General features: G+C 35.5%; 1 protein-coding gene across 2 annotated transcripts; it reads left to right on the forward strand.

The window, feature by feature from the left end:
• The first annotated feature begins 280 nt into the window (after positions 1 to 280).
• On the forward strand, positions 281 to 9,623 carry LOC128222952 (thrombospondin-2-like). Of its 2 annotated transcripts, XM_052932144.1 has the most exons (10): positions 281 to 420; positions 1,182 to 1,238; positions 1,439 to 1,570; positions 2,853 to 3,023; positions 3,355 to 3,522; positions 5,123 to 5,208; positions 6,235 to 6,328; positions 7,713 to 7,782; positions 8,610 to 8,750; positions 9,546 to 9,623. In XM_052932144.1, exons 1-10 carry the CDS (start codon positions 327 to 329, stop codon positions 9,577 to 9,579), a joined length of 1,047 nt encoding a protein of 348 aa, XP_052788104.1. In that variant the 5' UTR covers positions 281 to 326; the 3' UTR covers positions 9,580 to 9,623. The 2 variants fall into 2 exon arrangements, with proteins under 2 accessions (XP_052788104.1, XP_052788105.1); XM_052932145.1 differs by lacking the exon at positions 3,355 to 3,522.
• Positions 9,624 to 13,079: the final 3,456 nt, after the last annotated feature.

The following is a 13,079-nucleotide window of genomic DNA, read 5'->3' on the forward strand; positions in this document are numbered from 1 at the left end:
GAGAGACAATAGGTTCGGTCGGGCTAGTAGAACAAACAAAAACAAAACTTACGCCGTATTTATTGATGTTTATTTTATTTAAGTACATACAGTTTTTATTTGTTATATTGTTTTCGTACATGCTTTTACCTGTATATACTGAATATCATATTTGTCTGCATTTGGCCATGGCCTTCTGGATGTTATGTAGATAAAAAAATTGAAACTTTGACAATTTATGAAATTATTTCAACAACAGAGTTGTTGTTATAGTTCAACTTCCATCTTTGTTTGCAGTATACATCTGCCTTATAGTTGCCTTCGCCGGAAGTGAACCATGCGCGGACATGGACCCTGTGGGATGCGCAAACAACCCCAATTTGTGCGATGACCCCATCTTAGCCAAGGATATATGCGCCAGTAGTTGTAATCTGTGTAATCGTAAGTAATCTTAGGGCGTTTTTGTTGATACCAAACTAGTTTCAGTTTTGGTTCTAGGGTTTCGGCAGCAATACCTGTTTCAAAAGTGTTGCTTGAATTTACAATTGCATGGTTTTGTATACATTTTAAGAAAAAAACATGGTGAAGCTCCTGCATGTAGCCTTTATTCCTGAATTACTTCAAAATAATGAAACTTCAGACGGTCGTTTGCATGTTTTTACTAAATGGTGTTTCACCACACGTGTTGGATCACTGTCCGCAATGTTGAATTTTCAAAGAGAACGATTTTTCGGATGGAACGAACCGACGAAACCGCCTCCGGAGGGGGTTTCAATAGCCAGTTTCGGTTTTCGTAAATCAAATGATAAAACTGGTTTTCATTTATTTTGAATCAGTTACAAAATATACACAGTTCGTGAAACCGATATAAAATCAAGACTAGTTTATTACCAACAAAAACGCTCGACACATACTGGCACTATTGCTTGCAATGAGCTTACTATTTTATGTTGTTGTTTTTTCAAGCGCTGTTTCTGTACATTATAAGTTTGGTATTGCAATACTGTTGTATGTTTTTGTAATTGAAGTACATATATCTGAAACCTCTTCAGCTAGTAGTTGTAAGCACAACGATTTGTTTTGGTTTATTTTAAAATAATTTGTATTTCGGTTATATCGAATGTTCGTTATCTCGAAGTTCTTCCCGAGGTCCTAATGACTTCGACATAGCGAGTTTTGACTGAAGTTTTTTTATATATCAGAGGATGTCACGACGCCAACGTCAATACAAACAACAGTATCATCGCCGACAACAACAGGTACACAAATGTCCTAAACCTAATTCATATACTGTTAACTACCAGAGAACTTTCAAACGTTCTGTTACAAAACAATGATGAAAACTTGAATTTAGCATTTTATAGAACTTCTTGAAGTACTCTCGTTCAAAAGTTCCTAAAAAGTCACCTTTACTACGATTAGTTGTCATTGTTTGCGTCACTGGTCATAACTGTTACAGAAATGCATACAACAACAACAACAACAAAAACAGCAAAGTCAATGACGACGACGATTACAACAAAATCGCCAACAATATTAACTACAGAAAATTTATCAAAAACGACAGAAACGACTACCAAATATGGACAAGGTTAGTGTCAGTATTTTGAATCCATCCTGTATAATCAGGCTGAGGAATCACGTGACTTGAACGGAATTTTGGCCAACAATGTAATCCTTGGCCATGATTTAACGGCGCACACAGCGTTGCATCGTTTTACACAATTCCGTCAAGTTGAAATTTTGGTCAAGGATTGCATCGTTAAAATACAAGCATATCTAAAATATTTCGCACGTGTAAAAGAAGAAAATAGCGCGTAGTCTTTTATAGGCTAAAATTATCTTTATATATTTTTGTCAAAAAAGCGTTTTGACGCGTGGTGACACATGTGAAAACCCCGTTGAAGTCAGGTGATTTCTTACCCTGATTATGATTATTTGTATGTTCCGTTCATCCGTTTACCGGTGCACCCCCTTACACAGAATATTAAGCTCCCTGTTGTAACATAAGGGCCATAAAACAGGGGCTAGGTAGATGGAGATTAACACACCAGGGATCTATTTCAATAAAAAATCCTGGAAAACAAAGTAAATTATAAAACGGGTGTCAGGCCACCTAGTCGAAAATTATTGTTTCAATTATTTTCTTTTTCTTTGGGTTACTCAGCGCTAGTGATATTGACCAATAAAACTCAAGCACTTCGGGGCTATTTGTTCTTTTTTCTAGAGGTTACTCTGCGCTATTGACATTCTCAAGTTCAAACTCTAGCGTTATTAGTGGCTATTTTTCATTTTTCTATGATTTGCTGAGCGCTAGTGACATTGGCCAGTACGAACTCAGCGCTCAGGTGCCATTTTCTGTTTTCCTTTTTGCTATTGGATGGTCAGCGCTAGTAAACACGCAATTTAAATTCACAATTTCGATTTCAAGAAATCATGATTTTACGAATATAACTCCACGAATTCACGATTTCAACCTCAAGATTTTATGAGTTCGTAAAGTTGAAATTGTGAAATCTTGAAATGCTATTGGACTTGAAATGTCACCACCGGTCTTTCGTAGTATTACCATGCAACATTAAACGGAATGAGTGAAGTTATATTTGATAAACTTTTAGTTTGGAGCTGTGCATTCATTATTATTCAACACCGTTATATTTCATTAAACCACAGAAAAGCATGAAAAAAGTGATATTATGTTTCACATTTATAAGTTAAAAATTGTTATTGTCAAAACATATGTACTTGATATTTCTCAATATACCTTTTGTAACATATAAATTCATATTGGCTCATCTTAATTATAGAGTCCGAACCTCTACTTTACTGAAAAGAAAAACTATTGGTCTGTCAGAATATTCCTTTAATGGTAGTGGATGGCGCCTGGACTTTGTGGAATCACTGGTCCCACTGTTCGGTCACCTGCGGAAGCGGAACCTGGACACGTCATCGCGCATGCTCAAACCCGTCCCCTAGATATGGCGGCCATACTTGCTCAGGGACAGACCATGAAACTACATCTTGTCAGAAGGCGACCTGCCCAAGTAAATATCCAATTTAAATACATAGAGAAACATGAAATATGTTATTGTTGAAAAAAGATGATTTAATAATGGCGTCGCAAAATTGACACCTCGCATTAATAATACAATATTTAGTAATATGTAGACAAATCAAGTGTAAATGGCATTTTAAAGTCATATTATTTTACCTAAAATTCTACTTTAAACAATTACACAGGTATAATAAAAGGATGGCGGTCCACCTGCGGACAGCGTAAATTCGTTCGCGGGGATTTTGTTCCTGGGCAACGGTTCAAATGGTCATCGAATACGTTTATATAACTACCAATCTTGATATTTTGTTTTATTGCAGTTGATGGGGGTTGGGGTTCATGGGGTCACTGGAGAACGTGCAGTGTCACGTGTGGTACGGGGATCAAAATACGTCATCGCTCGTGCACTTACCCTGCCCCTCAATATGGGGGGACAAGTTGTGTTGGCAGTCCAACCAGTCAAAAGCAATGCACCCACAATGTCTGCCGTAGGTTGAGATTTAAATAACTTCTCTTGCGTATATGATATTTAAGGATGTTTATGATGAACGTTTTTGATTAAGTTATAGTGTAAATTGCGATAAATATTATAACAAAATGTTGCACTTTTTGAAATATATCGAGGTAAGGCTAAGGCTTCCCATTGAATGCCTTGATGGAGGGTTTCATCCATGTTTTCCAAAGATCAGGGTGCTGAAGAAAAAGGACATGGGGAAAAGGGAACATTGTGTCTACCAGTGAAGGATTTAAACATTATGAATTTCACAAAAAATAGTTGTATTTTTGCTTAATTGACGTAATAATATATTTCAACTCTCAACTATACATACAAAATGCATTTAAAAAAATAAGTTTTTATCAAAACAAAACATTTTGGAATAAAATGAGCATTTTCAACGCACGTGATAATGGACAACTCTATGGGTAACCCGGATGTATGGTACATGTATATAAAAATACAGCCATTGCATCAGTTTGTTCCATGGTGTTGTCGTTAGTTTTTGTGGCCTGTGCTGTGATCTGATCATTATTTCATAAATAAAATGTGACAAAAAATGGTCCTTACAATATCTAGGACACAATCGGGAAATGTGACGTCATAGTTGCATGCAGCTTAAAATAAAATGTTGGCGTCCATGGTACATTGTTTTGGTAAGGTCAGTGGTTCTCTAAAATTAATTTCCTTTTTTTATGAAAACGCAATTGATATGACGTAAAAGTCATAGTTTACAACACTTTATAATTTAGGTGTATAACTAAACCAAACACATTTGATATAAAAATCGACATAACCAGAACATCGAGATAAAAGAGTTCGAAATAACAAGTTTCGACTGTAGGTTCCCTAGTTTTATTGATGATTATTATCTACAACAGGTGTAACAGTGTCAACGAGTACATGCGTTTGCTTCTATTTTTTGAAAGCCAGAAAACACTAGTAGATGTGTATGTGCTATTAAATGGATATTATAGAAGTGTTCGGCATGGAGGGTTTTCGTATTCATTTGGTAAAAGACCTAAACACTCCTAAGCACACGGTACAGAATGTAGAAAAATCAGCTTTCTATATGGTTATCAAATATTGCTCTCCTTGAACCAGATTCTGGCCACTGTGCACAAGAGCGTTAAGTCGACATAATTAGAATGTCGTTAATAAACGAAGTTTGTCTATGCCGTAAGTCTATTAAATAACTAATAATAAATTCAAAATAGCGATAATTTCGAATGAACGGTGTTCGGATTTCCAGTGATTTTGAATGTATATTTATCAAGGGCAGTAATGTCAGGAGATTTTTTAATAAAGACATGAATTTCATTTCTAACAAGCGTCATCGTAAACTCGCAATTTCTCTCCATTAGGTGCACAAGGTCGTTTTTAAAACAAATAGTTGAAACATATAGAAAACAATGTTTATACTCACCGAATCGAAGACGTTTTTCACCCCAAACCAAGGACCAGGAAACCTGGACGCACCTGACATTACTGCCCTTGTTTATACTATTGTGTATAATACGTGCAAGATTCAAAACAATGTTTTATTATGGAAGGTGGGGTGAAAAGGTTAATACAAGTTATCTCCCTTGCAGCCATCACATGCCCCACCCACTGGGATCGCCACGGTTCTTCGTGTTACTACGTTTCTACTACAAGACATGCCTGGAGTTATAGCAAGGTATGCTGGTTCTAACCGCTATGGGTTTTTTTGTAGAATTTACACTTAATGAAGTTGTGTTTCATTGCTGCCACTCACTCCGAATTTCGTCCATAGAATTATTTTTTTATATGATTATTGTGACTAAAGTGATTTGGAGTGTCAATCGTATGGTCCTTAAAATGACTTCTTTTAGACTATGAAAGTTCTTCAATTACAAGTTGTCCTTAAATACAGTCGAACCCAATGGCTCGAAAGCGTTGCCTCGAATTCCTCGTTGGCTCGAACTGAATGTATAGAACCGATTGCTTTATACTGATGGTTAGCCATCACGATTGGCTCGAATTTCCGAGGCTCGAGGTTTTTTTGTCGGTCCCTGTAAGTTCGAGCTATCGGGACTCGACTGTCAACATAACTACAAAGAAAAAATAGTCCGAAAAAAAACGAAAATGAGATTTAGATGTTGTTTGCATTTACAGTCGAACCCCGTTGACTCAAACTCGCTTGGCTCGAATTCCTTGTTGGCTCGAACAGATGTTAAGGACCGATTTCATTATACTGAAGGAAAGCATTACCGCTTTGCTCGAATTTTCCGAGGCTCGAGGTATTTTTGCCGGTCCCTGGGAGTTCGAGCCAACGGGGTTCCACTGTATGAGGGAACATACTGATCTAAAGTTATGACTTGATTAATGGTTTTTATAATCGTGCTTAACAGACTGTGGTATTCTTACAGTTAGTTGTCAAACAGTTCATGCTGCTTAAAGTTCTCTGTTTTAGAATGTATTAGGCCTACAAATATATTTATTTGGTTCAGGTTTCCTGAACCTACCAACGAAATAGACCCCGACCCTGTTGTTTGACAGTTGGTAATAAAAGAAATAAAAAATAACAGTGTTTTTAATGTTTATTTATTTAATGATGAACATTACGTTCTAACATAAAGCCTAATAAAAAATGAAATATCAAAAACGCATACCTACCATTTGAAAAATATGTAAACCTAACCGAGCCATTGTTTTGCCTAATCATAATTCTTATTTTATACAGCATTACTGCAAAAATCACAGTTCGTTTCTTGTTGAGATCGACAATGCTGCTGAGGACAGCTTTATACTCAACGAACTCTCTAACCATGACATAAGTAAGTTATAGCTGTTTGCCGTGACGAAATTTGACATGAATCTAAAGTCCAAGGGGAATAGCTCCCCTTGAAAACTACTTAATGAGAATTAAGTAACATCAATATGCAACTATACATTAACATATACAGATAATTCCGGTTACGTTCGTGTGGTTCTTGAATCTGAATGGAAGAGAAAGAATCGCTTTAAGGTTTTCATAAATGAAAGTAAGTAAATAAAGGATAATTCTGGAAATAAATAATGAACTATAGTTAGACTTCGGACTCCACACACTTTAACAAGCCCAACTGCGTTCATATCCCGATTATGACATCAATTACGCAATTCATTCTTTAATTAGATTTTACGTTGAAAGGAGCTAATAAGTTGCTATGTAATATTTTTTTTCAATTTCTTTAAATTGTATTAAATAAAAAACACTTACTTTCAAATGACGTTTCATTTTCCTTTTACACCCAAGTTAGGAAATGTTCACAACAATTTAAATGTAGTCCGATAGTGACGTCATGAATACAGCGCGTGACTCGTTTAACATGGGGGTTGTAAAACGTTTTTTCCAGCACTGGTAACATAACCAGAAACACACGTCCGGTATGCAAGAATTAAAATTATTACATGATGCATTATATAAATATTGCATCATGGCTTCCAGTGTGACAGTACATATTGTCAACATGAGGAAAATACTGTTTCCCGAGGCGAAGCCGAGGGTAACAGTATTTACCCGAATGTTAACAATATGTACTGTCACACTGGAAGCCATGCAATATTTATTTTATTATACCGAACACAGTTACATTTATATACATATATAAAGATTTTTCACCATTACACAAATTTAATCAATATATTATGTAATTATTGTTTGTTCACCGTTAGCTGTAATTTTGCTGCAAATGTCGTTTAGAAATAATTCAAACACCGGTAGTTAAACGATTTACAACACATTTTAATAAGCGCTTACCACCTCAGACTTGGGAAACCAAAAAATGCCTATTTTTAGACGCGCGTGCTATGTGACAGTATCATGTCAACTGGTTAAAACGGTACTGTCAGTGTGTGGCAGTATGAAAATGCCCATGCTAAGTATAAAAGAATTTAACATGGGCAGGTCACGTGAATCAAGTTAAGTCAATTTCATGGTCAAACATCGTTGACTTCATTCTTTCTATTGGTCAGTTATTAATAACAAGTAATCCGATAAGCTACATCGTTCTTTAATCCAATTTAGACCATTACTGAATACCAGCCCATATCAATTCTATCACTGTTATTATTGTTTTAAGATATCATTGATAGGCTATAAATCCATGCTCAAAAGGGATGTTCTTCCAGATGAAGTGAATTATTATTGACAACTAGTATTTGTGTGGCTCTTTTCAGTTGGTGTTTGGACCGGTGGAAACGATATTTCAAAGGAGGGGCACTATGTATGGGATGGATCAAGAACAGCGTATGAATCGTTTACAATACTCTGGTCGTCTAGTGCCTTCTTTGTCGCCTTTCTGTCGGCCAAGAGATCATTTGGTTGATATTTTTTGGGATTTTCTGGTGGTCTAGTTGTTATGAGGTTTTGGGGTGTCTGGTGGTCTAGTGGTTATGAGGTTTTGGGATGTCTGGTTGTCTAGTGGTTATGAGGTTTTGGGATGTCTGGTGGTCTAGTGGTTATGAGGTTTTGGGGTGTCTGGTGGTCTAGTGGTTATGAGGTTTTGGGATGTCTGGTGGTCTAGTGGTTATGAGGTTTTGGGGTGTCTGGTGGTCTAGTGGTTATGAGGTTTTGGGATGTCTGGTGGTCTAGTGGTTATGAGGTTTTGGGGTGTCTGGTGGTCTAGTGGTTATGAGGTTTTGGGGTGTCCGGTAGTCTAGTTGTAATGAGTTATGGGATGGTTAGATGTTCAATGGGTATGAAGTCTACATTAAAAAATAAAAGATAAATTCCACTCCTATCCATAATAGTTGTTTCGATTTCGTTACTACAAGCAAAATGATGAAATACTAAATGACGAATAAAATGTAAATCGTGAAATATATTATTTGAGTGGGGCTGCTAAAGGCAAATTTTGGTAGAATCGTGCTCTTTTGGTTAATAGCATGAAACTTGGCACACATATAAAACATTCCTACTGATAACTTTAAGGTATGGACCCAAGTCAGCAGCGTCCCCTGGTGACCGTTGCGGCCAATTTTTAAAATGGCCGCCGAAATGGTCGACATTTTTTTCAAATGTTTTTATCTTTGTAACTTTGTAAACGCGTTGCTGTTGATTAATTTCATTTTCAGGATAAACTACACCCATTGGGCACCGGGTCAGCCAGACGGAAACAACACTCACAGACCATCCCACGATTGTATTAAAGTCACTAGCGCACATTGGTTTGACGAGTCCTGTACTAACACACATCACTTTATTTGCGAACAAAAGTATGTAAACGTTTGAATATTTTTTTTATTTCACTTTGTTGTCCAAGAAGAATATGTACGTGTGCAAATTAATTTATACACGCAGTCGGGCTATGCTCATTCGGCGAGTGTCCCGAAAAAAAAAGATAGTCATATTAGGTTTTTGGAGCAAAATGCACACACAAAATGCACCCTGATCACAGATACTCATGTCCGTTAACGTGCACCAATGTATAACACTGTCACAGGGGACCGTTATTAAACGTCCCTCCTGGAAGACGATCAGTATTTTTGTTTTTTTGTGGTGCGAATGGATAACGAACCTGTGACCCCCGGATTGACAGTCAAGTGTGTAACCACTAAACCACGGATCCGCCACGTCGAAGTTGAGAGGTTGCAAAACATTATTTGTACGGGTAAGGGGTACGTGAGTGTTACTTTTTGTGCACTACGTCATCTAAGTGTGTGTACATTGTGCACTACGCCCTCTAAGTGTGTACATTGTGCACACTTCATCTGTGTGTGTGTTTGAGTCGATATAATGTTTTAAGTGATTTATGCAAGTATCAGCGACCCTACCTGTACACCAGTACACGTTAAAAGTGACATTATGCAAACGACTTTTAACGGTACACATGCACGTCGTGTTTTGCAACCTTGCCTTTATTGTTACAAGAGCTATGAAATAAGGCATAACGAAACAGGCTTAAATATATATGTATCTTGTATATTTGTGGTATATTCGGTTCATGACTTGTAAAGTATTTGGGGTTGAACACGTAGGGTTTATATTAATAACAAAATGTGTATTTACAGGTTCAACTCGGCTGGTACCAATGTATTTGGATAGGTTACGCTTTGTGTTGTATCCTTGAAATAAAAATAACGTTCGCAGCATTACGTCTGCCTGTCTGTTTCTTCGTCAGCTACACAATTCATAGACCAAGTTTCTTAGAATCTTTTTCGCTATTCTTATTTATAATAACTATAATAAAATGTTGCTGTCCCTAACGTTAGTGACGGTTTAAGAAAAAAATAAGAGAGAGAGAGATAGAGAGTCATGTAAGATAACGTTAAGTGTTTATCTCAATTATATTTTAATTTATCCTCAAAAATCAAAAAGTCATCGTAATAATGTGCTCGACGTAAATTGATCGATAATCCATATGATAATAAACTGCAAACGCAGTGACTGGTGATAGCATTTCAAAATAGAATGTTATAGTATGTCCTATGAAACTTTTAATGTTTATGTATTGCTGCTTTTATAATCATAAATTGAGCCAAATTAAATTCTTAAATACTTCTTTAACTATAACTTAAATACATTATTACATGTATGCACTTTGTTTTTAAATCAGTCGTATTTATTGTTTAGTTAACCAAAACACATTTAATAATTCCATCATCTTCGAATTATTAAGTTGACTGTTGGACTGTTAACGCTCAAGATCTGTATTGAACAGTCCGATTGCCTAAAATGATTCAACGCCGACTAAGAGTACATTACACTAATAGTTGTCCTTGGATATCGGTTGCAGTTGCTCTATATGAAGACGGCCACAATTCCCTCAACGGAAGTAAAAATAAGTAAGTTTATTCACTGACAATAATAATTACAAATATTAATACTGCGGTCAATGGTGAAAATCAATGACAATTATACAAAACGTTCCGAATACTGTTGAGTATGAAAAGCCATCAACACGGTCGCATTTTTTTCATATTGGACAGTGCACATATTTATTCTTTCACTGCGATTTTATATGAAATAAGTGCCGATGCCTCTATAGGATGTAAATTGCCAAAATATTAGTGATGAGATAAAAGTATATTTATTAACTACAAGTACTGTCAAATCCCCCGGCCTAAAAGATGTTATTCGTATTGCTTAAATCGCTAAATCATAGCTTGTATTAAAAGTCAAAGTATTGTAAACACACCTAAGCAAAGATGATCAAACATGTTTATTAATGAATAACTGACACAGTGATGTATCACTTAACACACTCTTCAAACAGTTATTACGACACATTGGTTATTAAAGTTTGATAACACAAACACTATCATCACACATGGCTATATAGCATTGATGAATTGCATATTTATATTTACTTTTTTTAATTTCATTTTCCACAATCATCGCAACTGAGTAAAAAGTTTTGCCTTTGTCATAAAATCCACTGCAAGTATAAAAGAGAAATGCAAAGATGAATGATGTTGCACGAAGGCTATATTTTACTTGCGTAGTTAAATGTTATTATTTTCTATCCTCGACCATCCAAAATAACGTAATTTCGTGACGATGAAAACATTACCAATGCATTTTTTTGCGAAAACAAAAGTTCTATTTATCTGGTTGACGATTGTGTCTGTTTGACGTGAATGCACGTCTGTGTTTCTCGTTCCGCCTTTTGTCTCTTTGCACGGTGTTTGTGTGGTTTTTGTCTATTTGGTTTTCTAATTAATTTTCATATATTGTTTTTAATAACATGGTGTTCGCACATATTTGTTGGCAAATGGCAATCGAGAATTAACCCTACCAACAACAGTTCCTTACCATGTAGAGCAGATTTGACAGATAATATAAGATCGCTCCATTTTCTGTAACGGTCAAAATGAACTCTTGCATATACTTAGTATATACCTGTTTAGTATTGAATGATATTACCACGTCGTGATTTCTGCTGTTTCTATATAAGAAATGCCTTTTGATTCGGAAAATTCGCATTTAGATCCGGAATCAAAACTGCCATTTAACAAAAAACTAGAGAAATTACACTGGCTGGCATGCGTTGCGTATTAAATGTTTCACAAATAAGGCTACCCTTGTCAATAGTTTAACATTTGTGCAAGTTAACAGTTCCTTGTATTTAATTGTATTTGGCCTATTGAAATAATAGGTTGGTAGGTATTTTCTTCTGACATTTGAAAAGGATGGGCAAACTAGTAAGTAGTGGTATTCATCACCAAGGTCTGACCTACAAATATGACAGTATCTTTCTGCGTAGTCAACATTATTATACCTTCCTATTTCTATCGGGAATTTGTAGTTCGCCCTACGGAATTTACTCATAAAGAGTTTCAAATTAGGAGCAAGATTTAAAAAGTATTTTGCTAATTCGAGGGTTTCCTCGAACAGTGAGTAGTTTTTGCCTTTAGAAGAGTTATTCATTACAGAGTATTATCTAAAGTTGATTTGATATGATCTGTCCATTTAAAGATCTGGAATTATCATTTTGCATAGACTTATAGCAAATATGTGATAATTTAGTTTGTTTACCTCGGAGAATGGATATCCAGAATTTTATCATTTTACATTTTATGGTAATTTCTAATGGGTATCGTCCAGTTTCACCATACAGCATATAAAAGGCGTGCTCATTTTATTTTTTGTTATTTTTCTGAGAAAACTAAGATGAACTTGCTCAATATTTTTTTAGGTTTTCATAGCCCCATACTTCAGCAGAGTATACTAGTATTGGCAATATTGTATGGTCAAATAATTGTAATTGTAAGTCTGTCGGTAAATCTAGATTGTAAATACGTTTATATAGTAAGTGCATTGCCTTTTTGGCCTGTTCAACTAAATGTTTTTTTTGCGTTAAGAAAACTTCCAGAGCTTGAAAAGAATACTCCTAGATATTTATATTAAGTAACCGTTTCTATTATATTTTCTTTTATTTTGAAATTATAGCGAGTCGGCCTATTAGTGCCAAAAACAACTACCTTTGTTTTATCGATATTGACCTTTAAATCAAAAGTACTGCAATAATTATCAAAATCATCAATCATTTTTTGCAAATCTGTTTCAGTTTCGCTAAGTAGCGCTGTATCGTCAGCGTAAAGTAGGGCGAGTATTTTTAGATAGGTAACCAAATTCTGTTCGTTGCGTACACTTATTTCGACTCCTGTATTGTTCAGATTAATAAGGTAGGATGCCAAATCATTCAGAAAAAATGCGAACTAGAATCAACTGTTGAATTATAATAGAAAACTTGTTAAAACATGATAAATTGCATTAAATGAAGCACTATTGTTACTTTCTGACTTTATTTTAACACTGCGCGATTATACTTACACCTGTATGCGTATGGGTTAAGAAGACGCGTTAGAACATAATAAATTACGTTTAATGAAGAAATATTTTCTCACGTCATTTTAACACTGAGCAAAAATACTCATCCCTCTATGCGTGAGGGTTAATGATGCGTATACTAGTTACTTAAAGTATTTATCAATTGGACTAGAGCAGGTTTAACTTACCAATGTCTATATGTTTACTGTAAATGCTTTAATTTAAATTGGAACATCTCATTAACAATAAACAAGGAATTTCGGGTTAAGGAA

This window comes from Mya arenaria, chromosome 17 (assembly GCF_026914265.1).
Source record: "Mya arenaria isolate MELC-2E11 chromosome 17, ASM2691426v1".
NCBI classification, from domain to species: Eukaryota; Metazoa; Mollusca; class Bivalvia; order Myida; family Myidae; genus Mya; species Mya arenaria.

Bases quoted from the DNA above. Each gene is read 5' to 3' on its own strand.
- LOC128222952 (XM_052932144.1), top strand. From the start codon at position 327: ATGGACCCTGTGGGATGCGCAAACAACCCCAATTTGTGCGATGACCCC. The intron at 3,523-5,122 runs GTAGGTTGAGAT...TCTCCCTTGCAG, and splicing joins ATGCACCCACAATGTCTGCC to CCATCACATGCCCCACCCAC. The intron at 8,751-9,545 runs GTATGTAAACGT...GTGTATTTACAG, and splicing joins CACTTTATTTGCGAACAAAA to GTTCAACTCGGCTGGTACCA.